Raw genomic sequence first — 24761 nt, 5'->3', positions numbered from 1 at the left:
TAGCAGGGAGGCATTTTGTCACGCTTCTTGCTTAGTCCAGGTTGCTACAAGTCAGCTTTATCTGTATAAAGCTGGTGTGTTGTGGTTCTGGTGACAATTGGTTTTGGTTTTGTTCTTTCTCTCTTTTTGTTACCTATAATTCCCAAGGAGGCTTGCCTGGCGCCTTTGTTACGTATCTTTAGACGCCAGACAAAAGCATTCCTCTTCTCCCAGGCCTTTGCCTAATTAAAACAATCTGTAGTTTTCTAACGGGGGGGGGGGGTGTATTGTTTTTCTTTGTTATAATGTTACATGCTTTTTGGGTGCATATATATATATCCATGATCTTTGGATGAAGGGTGCTATAGACTCATAGAACTGTAGAGTTGAAAGGGACCCTGAGGATCATCTAGTCCAGGCATCCCCAAACTTCGGCCCTCCAGATGTTTTGGACTACAATTCCCATCTTCCCCGACCACTGGTCCTGTTAGCTAGGGATCCTGGGAGTTGTAGGCCAAAACATCTGGAGGGCCGAAGTTTGGGGATGCCTGATCTAGTCTGACCCCCTGCAACACAGGAACCTTTTGTCCAACTTGGGACTTGAACCCTTCAAGTGTCATGCTCTATTGACTGAGTTATCCCAGCTATAGAAGGAGAAGGAGAAGGAGAAGGAGAAGGAGAAGGAGAAGAAGAAGAAGAAGAAGAAGAAGAAGAAGAAGAAGAAGAAGAAGAAGAAGAAGAAGAAGAAGAAGAAGAAGAAGAAGAAGAAGATGTCCAGCCTGGTTGGTGCTGTTGTTTTCTCTCTCTTCTCTCTCTCTCTCCATCCAGCTTTCAGGAAAACTTGAAAGCTTGCCCAGTACTTTCATATTTTGGTTTGTCCTAACATTCCTGAGACAAGTTGAAGGAAGGCTAATGATCTGAGGTGCATGGTTAATGATTCCTTCCTCAGCTAATAGCTAGAAAGTAGCTGAAGATCTTCCCTGAGTGCTCTGAATGAGAGGGACCAATGGGACTAGGGAGGTAATATCGTTTATCACTCCCTTTCCCTGCTGGGAGTGGCTCTGATGGGTAGGGCTAAGAGGAACATAAATGCGGGTGACAAAAGACAAATTGCTGAAGCATCTTGGGGTGCCTCCCTCTGGAGGTCTGAAATGGGGCAGTGGGTTTTCTGCTTGTATGAATGCTCTGCTTCTTTATTTATAAATCAAATATTACAAAATGTAGTGATCTCCAAGTAAAGCCAGCCCCTTGGTTGTGTTGCCCCTGGAGCTTTTCACTGCCTAGGGAAGTGTAGCAAAACAGTGAGACGTGTACAGTGACAAAATTTTGCTGCTGAAGTGCTATCTTGAAACTACTTCCTAATGAACCATACAAACTCCTCTGCAGTGTCCTTTCTGTGCAGGGAAAACAACCAAAAATGAGCTGGCAATGGAAACAATATTGCAAGGTCGGCAGGTTTTACAATAAATGCTGCAACATAACATTCTTCCCTCCTTTCTCCTGAGTTAGAAATAAGACTCAATTTTCTGTGTTGTAAGGGACTGGTTTTGGGGAACTAAGGACGCCGTTCTCTACACCTACTGGCAGTGACTCTCCATTGTTTCAGACAAGAATCTCTTTCCAGATTTACTTGGAGATACCAGGTATTGAACATGGAACGCTTTGCTGCTAAGCTACAGTTCATTTTCCAAAGCTGCAGTAGTACATAGACAGCACCACCTTCTGGCTAAATTGTATTTTGTCCCGCTATTCCTTGTTAGATACAAGGTAGTCTGTAACCAATTTCTTTGAAATAGCAAGTCTTTTAAACAAGGTTTGGGGGAAAATATAAATTAGGTTTTGGGGAAAATATAAATTTAGTTAGAAAATCACTTACACTAGCAGGCGACTGTTTTGGAGGGTGGAAGGAAAGGGTTTTCTGCAAAGCATTGCTACTTTCCCCCAATTCCCCCATGGTGGTTTTTAAAACCAGCTGCTTTGACATACAAGGAGTAATGGTGCGTAATGATGTTAATTTATATAATTATATCTTTAAAAGTTTGCAGAATGGTAAACAGCATCCTTCAGTACTCAAGAGAAATATGTATAAGACTACATGGGTATAGAAATGAATTAATATTAAAGATTCTGGCCATATCACAGTGGGATGGGGCAATGAGGGTGCCATCACTTTTTTATGAATCTCATGTAGATAACTATTGGGTTTAGGGCAAAGGCAGAGTTCCCTTTGAAGAATGAATGACTAGAAAAGACACCATCTGCTCCAGGATCCTATTCCTCCTAGAACTTAGTGCACATTGTTTCCACTCCAGTCTGACCCAACAGAACTTCCAAGAACCTACAGCAAGTTATCAAAAGACTTGGTACACATGCCACTATCTCGTCCTCCTTGCGTCTTGCCCCCAGCAAATGGCACAAAAGCTAGCAGAATTATTATGATGCACAGGTACAATCTAGAGAAAGTGTACTTTTCAATTTTTAAAATATTTTATTAAATGTTTTAAAACTGTGTGTGTGTGTGTGTGTGTGTGTGTGTACATGCACACACATGCATATACAGACTTAGTTCAATATTTTCTACAATAAATTGACTCTTAATCATATCTGTAGATGTTCTTTATTAATTTAATAACTGATTCAAAGAATTCTGTACACATGAACATGATTACAGCATTACTTTCCTTCTGTCAATGCTGACGTAGCATATTCATGTAATTTATTTCCCCCTTGTGCTTCTAAATGAACTTAACAAAAATTTCCAGTACTTCACGTAATTTATTCTAGTTGTGGCTATTACACAAAAGCATCTTGTGTAAAAGAATTGGTGTGTACAGTGGTACCTCAGGTTACAGACGCTTCAGGTTATAGACTCTGCTAACCCAGAGATAGTACCTCTGGTTAAGAACTTGGCTTCAGGATGAGAACAGAAATCACGTGGCGGTGGCGCGGCAGCAGCGGGAGGCCCCCATTAGCTAAAGTGGTACCTCAGGTTAAGAACAGTTTCAGGTTAAGAACGGACCTCCAGAACGAATTAAGTTCTTAACCAGAGGTACCACTGTACTTTCTGAAAGTTAACGTAAACATTATTGGATCTAGTGGCAAATTTATTCCGTGAAAGTAATTCTAAAACCATGCTTGTTTTTCTCTAGATTGTGTTCAGCTTGTGTAATCTCACTAATAGAATTTTTGCCCGTTCTCTGCAGATAAATCAGTATTAAATAACTAAGCATCTATTTCAGTCTACCAGACAACATGGGTCTTTAACGTTATTAGGTAACTCGCAAGATGTCTAAGTCCTATGGATTCTCTCTCAATGGTGTAAATTCAATTTGGACCTTTTACAATATTTTTTCTCAGCAATAGAATCAATACAAATGGTGGCAGTGTTAATGCCTGCCAACCTAATATTGCTCTCCTTGCTCTGGCTCTGCAATTGGCTTAGCTCCCTGCATTATGCCATCAGCTCACTCTTCAAAAGGAGGCTGGTGTCATGAAATGAGCTAGTTTAGAGCCAAATCTTGGGACTCCCAGAGGATGACTATCTTTCACCCTCTTCCAGCTATATGTTCTGTGCTAACAGAAAGCTGTAGTAAAGGAGGCTGAAAACCCCTTTGTGATGTGGCTTCTGTTTTTTTGGGGTTTTTTCCCATATAATTAATATACCACTTGATTGGTGTTTATAAAAAAAATAAATCAACAACCTCAATGTAATTTTAGGTATTGCAACACAAACCTGATTGGATAGCAACACCAGAGATCAGGATGCCCATTATATGTATGCTTGAGGAGGGAACTTCAGTAAATCCTTATAACAATACAAATTATTATTATTTTACAGCAGCTAGCAGAAGTGACCGGAACTTCCCTAAATCACAATTTTTCATTAGGAAAGCTTTGTTCTCCTTGTTCAGTTTGTTACTCCAGTCCACTACCATCATTCCTCTTGTTAGTGAACCTTTGAGCTCAACAGATACACCAATTGCTGTGTATTCTGTTAAAAAATCATCTTCGATGGCAGCTGCCATAGCGTAGGAATCACATGGAACAAACCCTGACCGCCATTCCTTTTCACCTGGGTTTTCCCCCAAGATTTTTGAGAATTCAAAAGAATGAGCAAATATTTTCTTCACGAACATAGCTTTCTCAGTTTTCTGATTAACCCATTCATGGTAGAATTCCTGCAAAGTAAATAACAGTTTGGGCTTTTTTTTTTAAAGAGAACTATTCAACTGCATAAAAAGTTAAGTAAAAACTCCAGAATAAACATGATTGACCTTGACATCAGTAATGTTCCACAGGGCATTCACAATGGCAATAATTAATCATTTTAGCTCCTGATGGATATATAGTCATGAGGATATAGATTTCTTTATATAAAATAGATTTGTCATATTCAATTTAGTTTTTTTAAAAATCAGTTACCAACTAAATCATGTTCAGGGCAGACCCATTGAAATGGATGGACCTAAGTTACTCATGGTCACTTATTTCAGTGGGTCTATTCTAAACAGGACTAATGCTGGATACAACCCAGATGCAATCCTATACATGTCTACTCAGAAATGAGAACCATTGAGTTCAGTGGGGCTTACTTCTAGGTAACTACATATAGGATTGCTGCCATTTGATCAAGCTGAAACACTTGCCTAGATATTAACAGATTATTAATACTTTACCCAGGATAGTGGGCAGGAGCATGTGAACTCCCATGATGCAATGTAAGTTGGGCAGGTGTACTCATTTAAGACAATGTAAGCAGCTTCTGGGTCTGTTGCAAAATTGAATTCTCCACAGACTGTAGTATTTCCTCTGGCTAAAAGAAACAAAAAAGAGCTACTTTAGTTTTCTATGGGACAATTCATTCAGTTTCTAACAGCTGCTTCCTATACAACAGCTCTTTGTTATTTGTCACAGGTGCAGGACAATTCTACCACCCCTCACCCCTGCCGCCAAATGTGTACATTGTCATATGTGAACAAAAAGCCCATACAAACACATGAACTGTGCCAATCTTTAAAAGGCGCAGCCAGAGAGACAGAAGAGGCTGGAAGAATATGGAATTCATGTTATGGAATGGTTTGCTTCAAGCAAAGGCAGGAAACAAACTGACACTCCAAGGCAGGGAGACCCAGCAATTTCCTTTGGAGCGACATTTCCTGTGTTCAGATACCAGAAGGAGCACAACCACACTTGGAGCAGTCTCTAATGCCCAATAAAAAAAAAGAGCTGGGGAAGCTGCAAGGCAAATGCAAAACCACTGAGACCCCACGTGGAGAAAACAAGGGACAAGTGGAAAACTGCTTGCACCCATGCTTTCTAGGCATGGAAGTGTGGACTAATGCTTAGTTTGTTTCAAACGCCTCCAAAGTAGGCAACAAAATTCCCACACAAAAGAAAAGTATGCTGTCTTCAAGAATAACCAGGAGGATTTCTTGCAAATTCAGTTGCTGAACAAACAAAGTATCAACTAAGACAAAATAAGTACTTAAATGATGACTCAACATCATGTACTGCAAAACACTGAAACATAAACACAGTGTTCTGCAAGAACATTCTTTAAAAAGCAGTTCACTTGTGAAATATTAAGAGACAAAACACTTACATACAAACATGCCTAACAAGCCCTCTTGAAGTCATTTACCTTCCGTATTTCCTCCCATGATGAACACATTTTTAAGTTTCTTAGGAAATGTTGGGTCCATTTTCACAGCCAGCGCTAAATTGGTCAAGGGACCAGTAGCAACTAGAGAAACCTATAAAACATATGCAACAATTCATCGAAGCTACTTATTTAATAGTTGTGCTGCCTTGTGTGACAACCCCTCTGTAGTTAAATAGTCCCCGCTGAGGTCCAGGAAAAAGACCTAGTCAGGGCTATATCTTTTTCTGGGCAGCTGACAACCATACAATAATACGCAACACCAAATAAGGAACTATGAGTTAAGAAATCCCCAGTTCAAACAGCGCACACCCATGATCTCATATGCATATAGGAAGCTGTTATTACCAGTGCTAAATTTTAACAAGAACCAGGCACCCCATGTCAATGCCCGATGACACAGAGCACCTTGTTTGCATAATTCTTCCCCGTTTTGAAGGGAGTCTGCATGATCAGGTCTCTATGGAGCTACAGTTCCCATGAAGTGTCATTGCTATGGTGTGGATGGGAAATTGTGCTCTTCCACAACTTGAGGATGGTGCCACCACCCTCTTCTGCCACAGAAGCCGGAGATGAGTTCATGTCTGCTAAATGCACCGAACGCTCAAAAAGCCCAGCATGTTAAGTATTATTAGCAGCATTATTTTCACCACCAATAACAACACAGCTGGGGCTGCCTGTGCTACTTTCCTCCCCTTACTGAATAAAATCCATTTCCTCTTGGCCCATCTTCACCCATCGGGATGATTCTTAGAACCAAACTAGATCTGTCAGTAACATACGCATAAAAAACATATTTTTAAATGTGAATATCAGTCACGGCAGGGGCAAGGTGACCTGAGTAGGACAGCAGGAAGGTGGGAAGGTTTAATGAAATGTGATGGGAAACAGTGCAGTTCACTCAATCAGTAACGGGCAATTTTATTTTTATTTTTGAAAGGGTTATGAAGACCAAGAAACTTTAGGGAAGCTAAACCCCCAAAGCATATATGAGAGAAAAAATATTTAAAAGACATCAGAGCATGTTCTATAGATGATCATCTCTTTCACACAGAGTGATCTACTGCCAACTGCCCTCTGGAAAGGAGCTTGCTAACTTTTTATATGTATCCATATGCTTTTGGATCCGTGTCTATTTGAGTAGTAAAATTCACTAGGGAGGAGCTGAATGTATTTTATATCATTTCACCTGACCCGGTCGTTCATTGACTATTCTTAACATTGCCAGCACAGCATGTTCTTCCTGCAGAAGCTCTAATCCTGGAGCGTTGGGATCTGGAACATCACCCAGTCCATCTTTTCCATGATAATTTGCCCCTTCCACAGGTCCACCAAGTATTGGAGATGAGGCACCAGGATAAACTGGAATCTATGCAAGATATGACAACCATGTGATTTTAATTTTAAGACAAAAAACCATTGATGTCGCCAAAATGAAATACAGGTGCCAAATAGCTTTTATTGCCAACTAGTTCTTCTGCAGGGGTTGGGCTTAGGCCAGACTGTGTCTAAGGTTGTGTACATACTCCCATTTACTCTGCATCCAGTGTGCTCCACTGTGGGTGACAAAAAAACCACAAGATACAAAATAAAACAATGCAGAATAATTATAAATTGACTGATTCATCTTGAAAAAGTTTAATCACCTGAAGAGGCCTGCCAGCATAAAAAGGTTTTCAAGAGATACCTGAAAATTAGCAGCAGATGCTTACTGAATCTCTGGTGGAAGAGTATTCTACACCATGGGACCAGGAAAATTCAATGTGTGGCTTCTGGTTGAAGCCAATTGGCTCAACCAAATGTTCTCAGTGATTGCCATTATGTGTAAAAATAGACACTACTTGGAAGCAAGTACAGTATGCATAAGATCAGGTTATCTGTGTCTCATTTATGAATACCACAGCATGACACCATAATGCAAAATTTGTTTGAAAGATTATTCAGCAGGAATAATTACCTCGAGCTTGTTACAAATATGTAACACACGAAATACGTTTTTACATATATTTTCCAAGATACTGTTTCCATAACAGCAAGTAATCCCCAGGACTTCGACATTGGGAGATGCCAGGGCCATCATAATAGCTTGAGCATCATCAACGCCACAATCAACATCAAGCAGCAGAAGTTTCTTCATTTTAGAAATGCCTATGAAAAGGTAAAACAAATAATTTCAATAGACAAGCTTTGTATCATATTGACCACCAGACCAGTGGAAGTGTGGTAACAGAGGGATGCTGATGCGCATATGTTTAGGAAAATCTACCACCCCTCCTCTGGGGTGTATTAAGCTCAAGGGCATGGGGAAAACAAGTGAGACCCCAAATGACTCTTTCATCTTCACTCCACACTTAAACCAGGGCAGCAACAGGATCACGACCAACACTAGTCCACTTGGCAAAGAGCTACGTAAATATTGGACAGATGTCTCTAAATGTATGGAGGTTGTCAGCTAATCACAAGTGCAAAAATGATTGGACTTCATTCACTGTCACCATAAGAGGTGTTTAGGTTTTACACTTTGTCCAATAGGTTGCTATGCTTTTTAGAAGATGCATAATCAGCAGAAATCCAGGAGTGCAGCTTTCCCCCAATGCTAGCCTCCATAACTGTGTTCTGTTTTGAATTGAACTGAATGAATGAATGGGTGACTATTACTGGATCTTTTTTGTAGTTTTTTCAAATTAGATTTTCAGTTATGTAATAAAGAGAGAAGCAATATATGCAACAGGCAAAAGAAAGAACACAAAAATTACCCCAACACAGGATGGAGATTCTCTCTCCAACTTTGTGCACCTGCCAACTTGAGAAAACCTTCCTTGCAACTGAAAAAGTGGTCTCTAGTCTGCAAAATGTATATCATGAACAATTTGATTCATTATCTAAGCTGCCACAATATTTTGCTGTTACAGTATTATAATAACGACGCTGGGTTAATGCACATTCCTGTTGCAATGCTGCGTTGCTACCGGTAAACTGCTTTGGGCGCATCTCCTTGAGAAAGTAGCATGCAGCTTCAAGTACCGTAGTAACAATGATGACGAGGACGAAGATTACAGGGAGTAACTGTACTTAATGGATTTCCTGCCTCTTATGCAACTGTTGCAGGGCATCAGGGCAAAATGCGACAACAGCAGAGATAACAGGCTGCAGGTGCGAACGAGCGAGCACGTGGCCAGGACCACCTTCCTTCCAACCCGGCTGCAGGGAGCAACGTCGGGGGCGGGCTCTTTCTCCCCTGACCCTCCAATGAATAGCGCCCCCCCTCCCCGCCCTCGCCCCTTACCTGCAGGGAGAGCGGCCGCGTTTCACTCTCGTTGCCGCGCGCCGGAAAGGCCTCCCGCTGCTCACAGAGAGGCAAGCTGGCCAATCACGAGCCGCTTTCCTTTCGTCCACGAGTTCGCGCGAGGTGAGAGGGACAGGGGAGGGAGGTCGGCGCCGTTGCTATGGCAGCCGCGGCCTAAGCTGCGGAGGGCGAGCGCACGCCTCCACGCGTAACGGCTTTCTCGCCGTGGGGAGGGATAGGGGCTCAAAACGCATCGCCGGGGAGGAGAACCGGGGGACCGCCGAGGCCTGCCTGTATGTGTTGCCGGCGGCAGCCTGAGGGAGGGGTCCCAATTGGGACAACGGTCGCGTCACTTGGCGGGGGGGTGGCAGAAGCAGAATGTCAATAATGTGCAGGTGGTTGTATTTGTCCCCTTGCGCTGGGGCGGGGCGGTGGGTAGGTTGCAAATGTAATACAGTAATGGAAGCAGCACCTGTAGCTTCGTGAGTAATAATGAGCAGTTTATTGTGGAGGAGGAGCTCAGCCGGAAGCTATATCTGTGATTTGTGAGGAACCTTTGTGTGTGCCCTTTTAAAACAATTCTTTTTAATCAGATGCTGTAGAGAACATGTTCCATCTTTGACTCTCCACTGGCATCCCAGAATGCTGCTAGAAGTAGAAGCAGCCACCAGACTCCTGCAGGTGAGTAATACCTTTGTTTGTCAGTGCATCCCTTCCTTTTGCCACGCTTCCTTTTTCGTGCTGAAATACTGCAAAGTAGTGTATGAGTCAATGTTAGCCCCATGGCTACCCTGCCCCTTGGCAAAATGACATGCTTGAGCTGAAAGCAAAAAAATATGATGTGACCTCTGTGATTGTCGAAGTTTGTGTCATTATTGTGTGTGTTGCAAGCCTATTATATGCCTTTAGGCACCAGGCAAAAATATTCCTCATAAACCAGGCCTTGGGTTGATTAACATCCTGTACCCTTTTAAATGTTTGTGGGTGGAATGGGATCATTGGTTTGTTGTTTGTGATGTTTTCATTGTGTTTTTATCTTGTATTTTGATGTTGTGAACCGCGCTGAGATCTACAGGTGTGTGTATATACACAGGCTGTATAAAAACTTAATAATAATATTAATAATTAAACAGTAGCTGCTTGGTTGGGGGGGGGATGATCTCTGGGAGAATTTATTGGATGGCTCCTTGGTCAGGTAACTACTTTATGATTTGTCTGGGTGGCAGCAGACTCCAGTTGTCTGGAAGTTTTATGGTTGGACATTAGCTGTTGGTTTAGCACAGTTGAGCTTTGATGGAGGAGTTGAGGAAGGTAGTGTGAGAAGAAAAGCTAAGGCCTGAATATTAATACTCTGTTATGAATACACATCTGGTGAAGATCAGGAAAAGGGAGCCAGTGGATGAGTTGGTCTGAAAAGCTGCCCCATGTAAAAAATCTTACCAGAAGAGCATGATACAAGTGGGTCCAAGGAGCCACAAGTACAACCAGAGGAGCTTTGGGGTTCAGAGGCAGATTATACCCATTGGCTCTCCAGGGCTGGGGTGTATTTGGCTGGGGTGGAGGTTTAGGGGATTTGGCCTGAAGATAAAAGCGACTAATAAATAGGCTGTTGTCAGAAACTGTCATCAAGTGCCTTTTAAGTTCCCAATATAAATAACAATATATCCAGTCATTCAGATATTCCAATGGGGTCTTCCTGGTTGCTTTGCAACCTGCAGAGGTCCCTCTTGTTGTGGTGGTGCCCAGCCTATGGAATGATCTTCTCTTAGAGATAAGGCAAACACCTCATGTTTTTGGTGCTTAGCACCTGCAAGTAGATAAATAGGTACCGCTCCAGCGGGAAGGTAAACGGCATTTCCGTGTGCTGCTCTGGTTCACCAGAAGCAGCTTAGTTATGCTGGCCACATGACCTGGAAAAACTGTGGACAAACGTCGGCTCCCTCAACCAGTAAAGCTAGATAAGCGCCACAACCCCAGAGTCGTGTGCAACTGGACTTAACTGTCAGGTGTCCCTTACCTTTACCTTTTTAAAAAATATACTTCTTTCCAGACCTTTGCTGGCCATTAAAACTGTGTATTGAGTTTATCCTATTTTTGTTGCTGTTGTATTTGTTTTATTGTGAATCGCCTTGGGATATTTTTATGAAAGGTAGTATGATAAAATATTTTAAATAAATACATCTGAAATCTGCCCTAGCATTTGTCTTCATGGTATAGCTTACAAAGTGTATTCCAAGGCCATCTAAATTGCCTGCATTACTCACTTTCTTGGGTTAAATGTATGTGTAATGAGATTTCCTAGATAAATAAATAATTCACCTGCAAAACTGATTCTGCAGCACACACAAAATTAATGTCTGGTTCATTCACTACTTTCCCATATTACAGTTCTTTATTCAGGGAGAACATGACCTATTAATAGCCAACAGTAGTATTACAATACCTTTATATTTTAGGATGTAATATTAATCTGGGAGTTTATAAAATCCAGAAATGATATACTCCACAGTTTATTGTGGTTGTATTACTATTATTGTCACATTTTTATTTTTTCCCCTTGGAGCTCTATCAAACACACTTAAACTGAAAATTACATACTTGGTGATATAAACCAGACATCAGATCCACATAATGACATATAGTACTGTGTAATGGTCAAATGTTTTTTTTTCTCTTTCCCACCCACTCTGCTCAGCAAATTATCTTTTTTTTTCCCTCCCAAAAGCTAAACATAAAATGTGTGTTACCTGGTATTGGTGAAATTCTTTTCAGGCTGATGTTTGATTGCTACCTTCCAACCAAGTGGAACTTGACCTCAGCTAACACATTTTATAAGGGCAAGTAAGTTAATATTTACCACTCACATAATAAACAGTAGGGTTATATTAGGTCTCCTCAACAACTGGAGAGAAGTGATGATATAAACCACTCAAAATTAATAAATGTTCTTAGGGCCAAACTACATGCTCTGTTGGATATCCATTACTGGATCTCCTGACTTTGTCACTGAAAGCCTTGCACTATAATTCAGTGTGTGAGAGAGTAGTATTTCCAGTGGTTTAATAAGCAACCCTTCTTCCCAGAAAACTCTGGAAACTGTAGATCTGTGAGGGGAAGAGGGGTCTCCTAGTAACAAACTACAGTTCCCAGGGTTATTTGCAGGAATCCATGACTGTTTGAAGTGGCATAATACTTCTTTAAATGCATAGTGTAGATGAGATCTAAAAGCAAAATAAAAAATAAAATCAGGAATATATGATTTCATGAACTCCTTACAGCACCCAAGAAGCAAAACAAATAAAAGAACTAGTGGTATGATTGGTTAATGGATCTGATATGAAGTCAATCAATAGGGCAAAGTTACAAGCATCAACAGCTCTCATATAGTTGCCCAAACCTGGTAGTATGAGGAGGAGAGTGATGCTCCATTTTAGCACTTAACCATGCCAAAATAGATAGGCCACACCCTTTTAGAAAGTTATATTTCATTACTCAAAAGGGCAGAGAAAAATATGTAGAGGCATTAGATATTCTGCAACAGAAAAAGCATGGAATCCTGATATAAAACACCTTGGCTAGGTCAAAAAGAGCTACCTATCTAAATGATTTTTCAATATAACCATAGGGAGAGACTCTTTCTCTGCCTTCCCTGTCTCAGTTGGCATCCCTCAATTTCCTGTTCTTTATGCACTTTCTCTTGTATGCTGCCATAAAATCCTATGGCTTTTGGTATCACCTTTGCAGGATATCTGGCATTTGAAACGTGTTTATCTTTCATGTTTTTATTAAAAGCCATACATGCAACCTGAGTCAGACAGTTCTGTTTCCAGAAATGTATATAAAATGGATTTTCCAAATAGCTAGCCAGCATTCCTGTTGAGCAGCTCATTGCCTGATCAGAGCATTGTTTGGTGTGCTACTTTGACATCAATTCTTTCTTGAATGCCTTGCTAATGTTAATACTTATCATGTTGTGTGGTATATTTATCTTACCATCAGTTTCTTTTTTGGATTAGGATTATATTTTGTTCATTAAAAAATGAACTTTGCTTTCTTTCAGATTTGTTCCCATAGAATATAGATACAGTATGTTCCCATAGATAATCTGGTGTTTCAGTTTATCAGGTAGAGCCTTTTTCTTTCTTTTGAGCAAAGCCGTATTTCCTATTGGGGCTATTGGTGCATTGCACCAGGGTGCCGACGCCCCAGAGAGTTGGGGAGCTGCGTGGCTTTGCCAGCAGCCTTCCCTTTCCCTGCCCGCCGGTTTGAGTCGCAGCGCCCCGCCAGCAGCACTGCCCTCGCCCGCCTTTTCTCGGGCTGCGGGTGCTGTTGCAGGAAAGCTGGCCACGAGTCTCCCATTGGCGCGGCAGCCAGGGCTCCCCGGACAGCAGCACTGCGTAGCCGCTTCAGCTGAGCTGGCGGAGGCGGAGCACAGTTGCTAGCATCCCCGCCCATCAGGCTGCCCCCTCCGACGGCCTGCCGCACCTGGCACTGCCAGGGAGCCCTGACTGCCGCACCAATGAGAGGCTTGTGGCCAGCTTCCCCGCAACAGCGTCCACAGCCCGAGAAGAGGCGAGCGAGAGTGGCGCTGCCAGTGGGGCACCGCGACTCGCACCGGTGATGGCAATGCTGGACTCGCGCTCCGCCGCCCTCGCTCGCCTCTTCTTGGGCTGCGGGCGCCGTTGTGGGGAAGCTGGCCATGAGCCTCCCATCAGCGCGGCAGCCAGGGCTCCCTGGATGGCAGTGCCATGCAGCCACTTCGGCCAAGCAGGTGGAGGCGGAGTACAGCTGGCAGTGTCCCCGTCCGTCAGGCCGCCCCCTCTGACAGCCTGCCGCGCCTGGCACTGCTGGCAGAGCGCGAGTCCGGTGTCACCATCGGCAGTGTGAGTCGAAGCGCCCCGCTGGCAGCGCCGCCCTTGCCCACCTCTTCTTAAGCTGCGGGCACCATTGCGGGGAAGCCGTCCGCGAGCCTCCCATCGGCGCGGCAGCCAGGGCTCCCTGGACGGTGTGGGGCGCCCGAGGGATCCCTGCACCACGGCGCCCGATAAGGTTAAGACGGCCCTGCTTTTGACTGACGGCTGTTTTATGAGACTAGGTATGTCATTCAGTTGGCGCAAACCTACAACTTTTTAAAGGCATTGAAATGTTTTAGGTCCCAAATGGGAGTCTAACACTCAGAGTCTAACCCTCAGTTTATCTGTTGCCTAGACCAGGGGTTCCCAACAAAATTTTCTCGAGGACCCCTCATCGAGCCGCTATTGTGACAAGGACCCCCATTAATTCCTAATCCTAAAATTAAAATGTGAGAGCCAAATTAAGAGTCTTTTTATATTTTATATTTATACGTTTTTTACAGTTACAACAGAGTACTCCATCAGTATACAGTTAGTTTTAATTTTCAGTTCTTAATGAGATAAGTTAAATCTGCCCTTTGAGTCCATTATTTCTGAAATATTAGGTTCCAAACTTGAAACTTTCACTCTGAAATCCGACCGCATGTCGAGCCGATTCCTATATTTGTTTTTCATGAAACACATGGAAGAAAATGCTTGCTTTGTTTACAAACACTACTGTTTTGCAAAGAGGCAGCGCACGCCAGGGAGGAGGGAGGAGAATGGAGAAGACAGGGTACCTGCGCAGTAGCGCACAAATGAAGCCGACGCGCGCAAAGCATCTTGGGGAGGTGAGCGTTAGTAGAATGCGCGCGCTGCCTCTTTGCAAAACAGTAGTGTTTGTAAAGCGCCACCTAACGGCATACAGCAGAACTACTGCCTCTATCTAATTCTAGTTTTGCGCTAGACTCTGCTCATGCAGGAAGCGGCCAAAAAAAAAATCTGTTTTCATACAAAATATATTTAATATATTTTTTATTCTAATAGCATCTTGCGGACCCCTCTGGCATAGCTCGTGGACCCCTGGGGGTCCCCGGACCACCTGTTGGGAACCACTGGCCTAGACTGCAGTAACTTTCTCATTGCTGTCCTTCCATTCTCTCATCTTGGTTTCCTCATTCAGCACTCTCTTGCCAAGATCATTCACATCTCTTGTTGCTTGGTCATATGATACCCCTTCCTTAAATCACTTCAATGGCTTCCTTCTACTCTCAGATCCAGTATTAGCTCATTATCCTTATCTTCAAAACTTTGCCAGCTGTTATCATTTTGTTCTTATCTATGCAATAATAATGTAAAAACCTCATAGTGCAGTCCCCACTGGAAAATTTGTAGTGCCTCATCACAGTTCTGTACCATTTTCCTCTCAATATTTTCCCACCCCCACTTTATTCAAAGCTTTTTTAAAAAAATAATTTTTATTGATTTTATTTTCTCAAAACAAGTATTCCATATCATTGCTGAACATACATTTTCCAATTTCCCCCCTCCCTGTTGACTTCCCTCAACTACCATTTCTGGTTTATTACATCAGATGATACATTCTGTTGTTTATATACAATATTATGTTATCACATAGTTATACTTCTTGTTCTCTGTAAATAAAGTTGTAAATGTTTATTTAAATCCTGCCAACGAGACCATTTCTTTCTGTTGTTTCTGCAAATATATTGTAAAGTGTTCCCATTCCCATTGCAGAGTTAGCAAAGTTAACAGTCAAACTCCAAACTCCGTGAAAAGGACAATAGTGACTTTGAATAAGAATGGGAACACTTTATTCAAAGTTCTGCCATAGTTTAAAGCTGTGTTTTTTCTTTCAGCATCACTCCCTTCATTGTACTTAAAACTTCTCTCTCTTCCATTCCTCAGCTGCCTCATGAGAGAGAGATAAAGAATGTGGAGCCCTCAAATGTTCCATATGTTATAAGAATTTTAAGGTCTCAGATATATAATAAATGTTCATAAATGTACCAAGCAAACACGTACATAAATATATAAACCACATGTCTGAAGCAGCATAGGAAGACAGTCCTCAAACCATTTTTACTCCCAAGCTGACCAAGTGTTTCTTCTGCAAGGAGGGAGGAGGTGGGGGGGGGAAAACCTTCCCATTGTCTCAGGAATTAAGTAATTACCATCTCAAAGGAATGTCCAGACTACCAGGAAAGGCAATCAGATAAGGCATTATCAGATAACCTGGCAGACAGGAAAAACAACAAAATTCAAATTTCCGTTGTAGACCACCTTTTCTATGATGTAGGTATGATGTATCTGGGGGGTGGTCTTGGGCCCCTTCTGTGATGTACCCTGTTTCTCTGAAAATAAGACGTAGCCATAAAATAAGCCATAGCAGGATTTTTAAGCATTCAAGGAATATAAGCCATAACCTGAAAATAAGACATAGTGATAGGCAGTTTAACCTTGTAGGTTAAACTGTACCATACTTAATTAAAAATAAATAAATAAGACATCCCCTGAAAATCAGCCATAGAAGAGAAACATAGGTATGCATGATGTTTCTGGGGGAGGCCTTGGACTCCAGGGCAGGAAATTTATATATTTAAAATGTCTATATAAGGGCAGGCACACCTTTGTTCTGGGTCCTCTATCCTGTTGCAACAGCTTTAATAAAGATCAGGCTTATTGGCTGCTTTGCTTCTCAATATTCTCTGGTTGGCCTCTGTTATTTTCTCCTACCGATGGCTCTTGTGTACCCCATAAGGGAATAAGGGCAGATTTTATTAACAACACATACCGGTAGTACCTTTCTGCAATGTATCTCCCCCCCCCACACACACACACTTCTGATATCATTTGTTGTTTTCAACATGAATTTCCAGATTCAGTGTAATTTAGAAGGGATGTTTAATTAACAAGCAAACATCCATATACACCACACTTCTGATATCATTTGTCGTTTTCAACATGAATTTCCAGATTCAGTGTAATTTAGAAGGGATGTTTAATTAACAAGCAAACATCCATATACAACATCTATCAACTGGGCCCGTAACTGAATAAGCTAACTGGCAGGCTTGTTCTTAATATTCTATTCATCTTAAAGATACAGTAACATATATTAGCATGGGGTGTGTGCACAAAGGGGGCTGCAGTATAGGAGGATCAGGATGGAAATGGGGGTGGTCTGTGTGCAAAGGTGAGTTGAGGAAAGTGAGGGTGAAGGGAAAAAGGAGTGATGGGGAAATTGGGGGTGCAAAGGGGCTTGCAAAAAGGGGGGCAGTAGAAGGCATAGGGATGGGGGCTGAACATGAAAGCCAGGATCATGACAGCATCTGAAGAATAGAAAGGGATGATGGCTTCATAACTGGGCAGAAAATGAAACAGGTGCTTAGTAGTTGCAATGTGTGGAAGGAGGAAGATGCAGGAAATTACTAGGGGTGTGTGTGTGTGTGTGTGTGTGTGTGTGTGTGTGTGTGAGAGAGAGAGAGAGAGAGAGAGAGAGAGAGAGAGAGAGAGAGAGAGAGAGAGAGAATGGGTACAAAGCAGGGCTGTGGAACAGGAAAGTGACTTTAGAAAGTGGTTTGGGAAAGTGAAAAGTGAGCTTAATAGTTGCATGGGAAGGCGGTTAATACGGGGAGAATGACAGTGGGCTGGTGAGCAGTGGACGGAGACACAGCCCCTCATATATGTCCATGTTTGTGGCCTTCAGTCCTCCACTGTCACTCCTTCAGCCATCCAGAGGTTTCCTGCTCCTTCAGAAGATTCCACCACTTTCCCCTTTACTGGCCTGCATCCTCAAAATCCACTTCTTATGTGAAGCCTTTGGTTTAGCCCCCTGGTTATCATGCCACATTGCAACTAAGCTTGTAATCAAGTCTTAAGTATATGTACCCGAAATCACATTCTTTCCTGGTTTGCTTTAAAGTGTGTTCCATGTCAAATTTTTGATTGCAAGACCACGAGCACAGCCATACATCTTGCTAGTGCTATATAAATACAGTAATACTTTATGCAGGACCAAAGGCTTCGGTATACCCAGTGGACTTTTTTTTTTACACCCCCCCCCTTACATTATTAGATCAGCAACCCCTTGTCATATAGTATTGAACACCGAGTTCCCTTAGTTTCAGAAGTGGCTTGCTTTTTTCGGTGGGGGGTGGGGGAAGCTGCTGTTTGATAAACATAAGATGTATGACCTTATAGCCTAAATCTCGAATCCCTTAAATTATAAATCATTCTATACCAGGCATCCCCAAACTTCGGCCCTCCAGATGTTTTGGACTACAATTCCCATCATCCCTAACCACTGGTCCTGTTAGCTAGGGATCATGGGAGTTGTAGGCCAAAACATCTGGAGGGCCGCAGTTTGGGGATGCCAGTTCTATACCATCTCTGCAATATATTGTACCAAACAGCATCTTTAGCTTATCTTCATTGTAAGCCACACAAAGATTTGGCCCTATATATACTGATAAATAAAATGTCTATTTGTCCTTATTAATAAATAAAGGCACAATAGTAGGACCACCTTTATCAACAATAAAAACAAATCTTTAAATAAAAATTTAAAAGAAAATGCAACCGCTTGTAGGTACAAGGATACTGATGTACTGAACCCACACTAGCAGGTGGCCATACTTACATTAAAAGAAAAAAAGTAATATGCTAGCACTTGTGGGGATGATGACGAAAGAAAGGTACCCATCTAAGCAATTTCTGTGAAATTTCCACCCATGTTTTTAGCCTTTGAGCAAAGTCAGAGCTGCGACTGATGAGTGAGTTGTTTGGATACCAGGCGAAAGAAATAGGAAAGGGGATGGGGAAAACAGCAGTCTTTTAGGACCCTGCCCATCTGGTTGGTTTGCCATAACCAACTGATCTAGCCCAGGCCCTTGGAATATGAGTTGCTTTTTTTAAAAAAAGCAACCAGGATGCATCTTTCCTGGGTGGTTGTACCACCTAGAAGTTATGTTTTGGCACGGGCATAGCAAGGGAGGGGCGGGACGTCCCTAGCTCCAGTCTAGCGGGGGCAGTGCACGGGGGTAGCACCGCCAGCCCCTGGCCCGCCCCTCGTCTCCTCCGGCCAAGCGCGCCGTTGCCCTCACCTCCGGCTGAGTGCGCCACCCGAGCAGCACCACTGGCCCGCCCCTTGCTTTCTCCAGCTGAGCGCGCCAACCACCACAGACGGACTGTGCTTGTGCGGACAAGCGCAGTCCGTCAGGCTGCATCGTGGCGGTGAGCGGCGCACGCGCCAGGGTGGACTGCGTATGTGCCGCCACAGGCAGCCAAGCGGCACCGTTCGCCATTGTGTTTTGGGACCCTCCATCTGCAAAAGAGAACATAGATTTGCAGATACAGGTTGCATGCAAATGTGCATCCTCTTTTGCAAGTGGTTAGAGGTTCCAGTCAAGATACAATGTACTGGGCCCAGAAAATCCCGACACCCCTGCTAGTAGGAAAACCCTAGAAAGTATAATATAATAGACGGCCTAAAGCCTTGAAAGTTGCAGTGTATTTTATCATGTTTTTAATGAAACAAAAATACTAATCTCAGCATTCTTGTCAGTTCTTTATTATTTTATCCCTAAAGACTAGCACATTTACAGCATACATGGATTGGAAGAATTGACTATATAAAACAGTAATCATATGTTTATGGTATATTAATACTGCCCCAAAACAAATAAATAAAATAAACTTTTCAATGCCCCAAGCTTGGCAAATACAACTGTGTTGAGACAAAAACAGTGCTCTATTTTACAACAGCTCTACATACATAAATGAAACCGAAAAGGCAACTGTGCTGTGGGTGTTTTAAGAGACAAACAGACTTAGCAGCAGTTTCTTTTATACCCCTTTAGTAGGTTTCATTTCTAAAATGTACTAAAAAAATTAGTTAGAATTCATGTTATAGTATTCTTTAAGAATGCCTTTTCTGTGCAATCCGCCACTCAAATAAAACAATTAAATGAATTTTCCTAATATGGATTTATGTTTTCAAAGTTTTCAATTTTCCATTAAGCTCTATTCAGTTTGTCCTCAATGGAATCCTATCTATGTATATGTCAAAATCTCTTTATAAAATATTACATGGGGAAAGTTGTTCTACATATTGCAAACAACCCAAAGATAATCAGAATATTGAACCCCTTCCCTATAATTAATGCAGTACTATAGCTTGGTATCTTAAAAAAAGTGAGGGGTTCAAAGGACACATATGAGGAGTTTGGAAATTCTTCATATAAGTATTCCAATGCTGGATAATGCATTTCTATCCACAGAACCTCACCGAAGTGAATGAAACATTGTAAAAACAAACAATTTTCCGTAGTGTAATTCAAGTAGGCATGTAAAATAAAGGCTCGTTGTTATTTAGAGGGGGAATAGCTAAAAATAGCTAGAAATGTAATCCTGAATATTTATACTAGCCAACCTGGCCTAAAGTTTCAGCTTCCCTTTCCCATTAAAAGAATGGGGAAATACACCCTATGGCTCTAAGAGATGGCTGACAGTATTCTGTGTGCTGTTTTCTAAAAACATTGCTTGCCAAAGTTTTAGGGAATCATTAAATTACTGAAATCTTCTCTAATAACTCAGTAGCCCTTCCTCCAAAGCTGAAAAATAATAACTTAGGTGTTTAAGTACATGATTAATATGTACAAAAATACACTGAGTGGTGAACATAAATACAAAATAATGCACATTTATGCTATATCGGGATGAGTTTTCCCAATAGTACAATTTCAACATGGACCAAAAACGTTTACACTTGGTGCAGAGTTTGAGGTTAAACATGTTACATAGCATTCATAGCACTGAAACTGCAAACAAGGCTGAAACAGCAATAAACGACTAGTTTACCAAAATCATGATTAGTGCAAAATCATGACTAGCACATGTAACAACACAGCTAAGCCATCAAACTGCGAAAAGCAAATAGTATAACAAATGTCTGTAGGCCTAGAATAAACAATGAAAACCTTTGCGAAATTAAAGTGCAAATATAAATAGCTGGGAAAGTAACACACAATTGGAAAATGTCCCATGTATACTGGGTTCTTATTTTGTGGAGAATAATTGAACCACATTTCCCATTTCCATTACAGGGCCCATGATCCTAAACATAGTTATTATACATAAACATCACTAATTTCAATAGACGTTAAAAGTGTAGATGTTTGTCCTGGGTCTTGGTATGAAAATGTTATCATGGCTATTATATACTGGATTAAACAACTCTACAGAAGATTAAGCATGACATGATTTTTTAAAAAATCACTGCTTAATTTCACTTTTGTTTTGCTGCTGGTCACATATCAACAGAAGACTGTATTATTCTACCTTAAGCATTATTCACACATTTGCATTTTGTACTGGTGCAATCAATTAATATTAATGCCTGTCTTTCTAAAGGGTAGTTTTGTTAAATAGCGGCTTTTCACATGACCATCTCCCATTGGAAGACAGTGGTCCAGTTCAGACATAATTCTGAACCACAAATTAGCATTATGTAAACAAGCAGCAGTGTCTCTCAAACTGATACACTTCCATCTCCTCTTCCAGGGTAGGCCAAGGAGGAGAAGAGATGCATCAACTTCCTGCCTTAAACAGAAGTTTGAGGAGTAGCTTGGAAACTTCCGATTCCTGTCTTTAACAAGCTGCAGTTTATTGTTCTGTCTGAAAGGGATAAATAGTTAGCTTAAACTAAGATTTGTTGAGACAAGCCAATATCATAAACTATGGTTTGGGCCAGACTTGTTTCAATGAACCATAGTTTAAACTAACTGTTTGTTCCTTTGGGGCATAACAATCATAGGAGCCAACTCCTAGGGTCTGAGGTCCCTTCCCGCCCCCCTTTTTTTGAGGGGGCTGGACCCTCCCAAAGTTGATGGGCATTGCCATTCAAATGGTGTGCATGTGCCATTCCCGTATCAATTATGTGGGGCAGGACTTGCCTGGGCCCCCAATATTTTATTTAAGTTGGCACCCCTGATACCAATAAACTGCATCTGGTTTAAAAAGTAGTAGTTCCCAACTCCTCATCAAAGTTGTAATTGCGGAGGTGTGAGCTCAGCTCATTCACATAACACTGAACTATGGTTTAGTGTTACACCTATACCAGTTCAATGTGTAGCCTTATCATCAATGAATTATGGCTTCATGAGAGAAACATTTGGCTTTTGTGTAAAACAATGATCTGAAAGTAGGAATCCCTTATGTACTTAATAGTTTTCATTACCTATGGGCTATATTCAACTATTACGCAGAGTAGACTCACTGAAATTAGTGGGTCTAAATTACCAGTAGTCATGGCCTTTAATATCAATGGGTCTACTCCTAGTAAAAGTTAAATATAATACAGTAAAAATATTTGAAAGGCTGAAGACATAGAGGAAAGTAAGGAACCACCAATTCCAAATGGTTAAAGTGCATCTAATTTAGTTATAGAACCCAGCTGTAAATCCAGCAAGCATACTTGGCAAAAGGCTTTCAAACAGCTGCTTGCACAAGTGAAGTTGTATAATATCATCTTGTGCATGAAAAGAGAGAGAGAATTTCTCAATATTTGTCTTCCACTGAATGGCATTGCTGTGTGTAGTAGGCTGATGGATATCAACAGAAAGAGGTGCAAACTGAAATAGGTTGGATGCCTCTGATGACGCAGATATGCAGGGGACTCGGCCTCCTTGGCACTTCAAATGCCAAACCAGAATGCGCTTTTGTATCTAATTTACAATGCCAGTTAAGAATGTGCATGCTCTGGTCCATGAGGTCACGAAGAGTCAGACACGACTAAACAACAACAACTTGTCTTTTGAGTCCTCTGCCCAGAGCATTACAAATCACATTAACTATTTTGCCATGTGCAACTCTCTCTTCCTTGACCCTACATTTCAAACGTATAGAATTGTAAAATTTCTAAAGACAACTGAAAGAATCATGGGTCCAGTCCAGTTTTTGATCTGGGCTTTGTGTCAATTCCTGATGCTGTATAGTACACACCACTTATATGATAGTGTCCTACCTAAAGGAAAACATTTTAAGGTCCTGGCATTTATATTACTGTGCTGCACTGTCTTAAAAACTGAGTTTTAGCTTTTCCTGCATAACAATGCTGCTTGTACTTATCAAACTGCCTCACATCCAATTCATTTACTATTTACAAAGTCTGAGGTTTTTTAAAAAAAGTATTATATGAAAGTCTTAATCTCAAATCAAATCAGTATAAAAAGATGTGTGAAACAGCTGCCTAAATTTCATTCATAAAATCATCAACAGTACAGACCTTTCTTATTTAGGCATGTAAGTAAGAAATCAATGGAACAGGCATCTTACATACATTGATGGCTAGTTACATGAGCAGACGGTCATCACATTTTCATGTTATAAAGGGTCAGTAAATATTTTTCCTATGGAATCCAATTTAATAAAAGTACATGCTCGGTATTAAGTAGTGAAACATACAAAAAATTGTTTCTGACATTGTTGTCAAAGTTCATATACTAAAATTGAGTGTATCCACATTTCTTTTTAATGGAACAACTAATTACAGGACAGAGTGATCTTATGATTCAACTTTTCCATAAGTTCCTTCAGGAGGCCTGTAATACCTGGGGAAAGCCTTCAGCTGCAGGGAATTAAATGCATACTTGCGACATCCAACATTCTTCATTGTATTTTCTCTTCGACAACCCTCACTGGGAAAGAGAGACAAGCACAAAAAATGACAGCAGTAAAAACAAAAACAAAATGAACAATTATTTTAGACAATAATGAGGTGAACTAGTTAGTTCATAGCATTGAAATACTTGAACAGGTGCTTGAATAATTTGCCATTGCAAATTTAAAAGCAGTGGATCACTAAACAGTGCAGTTATGAGGCACGTGAAATAGAAACATGCAGTGTTCTAGTTGCTAAACTTGCAATTCTAAAAAGCAATAGTGTAACTACGGTAGTTGCAATGCAACTGATCTCTGCAATGTTCCGAAGTATTTCATGGCGCATATGCTGTGCAGTAATAAATGCTTTTCAACAACAACAACTATTTCCTGCATATCAGTTTAGCAAGGGCTTTGCTGAAGGTTACCATGACTAGATAATTTGCTATGCACAGTAGGAGCGGTTGGGGAAGGGAACTTAACCAGCTAATACTAATACAATCACAATCCTTAAAAGTTTAGTGCAGTTTAATTGCTTGAAAAAATACTATGTACAGCCACCAACCATATGCTAGAAAGCCATCAATATTTAAGAATGCAACCTTTCCTCATATTTACCTTGCAGGTTTAACCTAGGAAATTACCTATCGCAGGTTAACCTAAGAAAGCTATAGTGGGTTGTACGCTTGTGCATTTCCTTCCATTTAACCATGATTTAATGTTATGTATGCACTAGTGCTAACCAAATTTCTTCTCACCTAGGATTGGAAAGCAGCTTCAAACTGTAGTTATAATGTGAGTCCAGCTTAGCACATAACAATAAACCATGGTAAAAGGGAGAAGTGGGGATTTGCATGTGAAATTGTAGAAGAGGATGGGGTCAATAATTCTGCTGGCCTGCTCCTTAACTATGGTTTAAAGTGGCAGAATAAAATCCATACTGGGCTGTTGGGGAACAATCCTCTTTTGGTGTGATAGTCATTGCTACAATAGGCAATCTTAACATTTACACTCTGGTTTTGAACTCTATTGCATTTCAATACAATATTTCTGAAATCTATTTAAAAGGCCATTATTTTTCATGAAACTGAAAGTGCTGAAAAACAGCTATGTACGGAAGCACATCATTTTGGTACACATGAATTAACTTAGACCATCAAAAGAGAACTTTCTTTGGTTCCTTTGAATATAGAAGATAACAATGGAAAATGAAAATGGTTTCATGCTAGAGCATAAGTGTTAAACAAAGCACACAAACATAGGACTGATATATAATTATATTTTAAACAATTAAGGACAGCAACATTTAATATGCCCCTTGTTA

General features: G+C 41.2%; 2 protein-coding genes and 1 long non-coding RNA gene across 13 annotated transcripts in view; 1 reads left to right on the top strand and 2 right to left on the bottom strand.

Moving 5' to 3' along the window:
- Nucleotides 1–2412: 2412 nt before the first annotated feature.
- Nucleotides 2413–9025, bottom strand: LOC118084737 (inosine-uridine preferring nucleoside hydrolase). The gene is made up of 6 exons (XM_035114607.2): nucleotides 8925–9025; nucleotides 7596–7786; nucleotides 6828–7007; nucleotides 5621–5732; nucleotides 4656–4792; nucleotides 2413–4157 (listed from the first exon to the last, which is right to left on the bottom strand). The coding sequence occupies exons 2-6, from the start codon at nucleotides 7773–7775 to the stop codon at nucleotides 3807–3809; spliced, it is 960 nt and encodes a 319-aa protein (XP_034970498.1). The 5' UTR covers nucleotides 7776–7786; nucleotides 8925–9025; the 3' UTR covers nucleotides 2413–3806.
- Nucleotides 8919–24761, top strand: part of LOC118084738 (uncharacterized) — a 40303-nt gene continuing 24460 nt past the window's right edge. Inside the window, exons 1-2 of one of the 4 annotated variants that reach the window (XR_004692560.2) lie at nucleotides 8919–9047; nucleotides 9518–9605. This is a non-coding gene — a long non-coding RNA (uncharacterized LOC118084738). The other 3 variants (XR_004692561.2, XR_009557450.1, XR_009557449.1) reach the window with 3 other exon arrangements.
- Nucleotides 17836–24761, bottom strand: part of INPP4A (inositol polyphosphate-4-phosphatase type I A) — a 99977-nt gene continuing 93051 nt past the window's right edge. For all 8 annotated transcript variants that reach the window (XM_035114601.2, XM_035114600.2, XM_035114605.2 and 5 more), the window contains one exon: nucleotides 17836–23475. In XM_035114601.2, the coding sequence (XP_034970492.1) occupies nucleotides 23343–23475 (133 nt within the window). In that variant the 3' untranslated portion in view covers nucleotides 17836–23342. The remainder of the gene's footprint in view (nucleotides 23476–24761) is intronic.

Source organism: Zootoca vivipara, chromosome 4 (genome assembly GCF_963506605.1).
Source record: "Zootoca vivipara chromosome 4, rZooViv1.1, whole genome shotgun sequence".
In the NCBI taxonomy this organism is placed as follows: domain Eukaryota; kingdom Metazoa; phylum Chordata; class Lepidosauria; order Squamata; family Lacertidae; genus Zootoca; species Zootoca vivipara.
This window is presented reverse-complemented; position numbering and strand designations above follow the sequence as displayed.

Bases quoted from the DNA above. Each gene is read 5' to 3' on its own strand.
- LOC118084737 (XM_035114607.2), bottom strand. From the start codon at position 7,775: ATGAAGAAACTTCTGCTGCTTGATGTTGATTGTGGCGTTGATGATGCT. The intron at 7,008-7,595 runs GTAATTATTCCT...TATCTTGCATAG, and splicing joins ATATTTGTAACAAGCTCGAG to ATTCCAGTTTATCCTGGTGC. The intron at 4,158-4,655 runs GTAAAGTATTAA...TTTACTTTGCAG, and splicing joins GCTCCTGCCCACTATCCTGG to GAATTCTACCATGAATGGGT.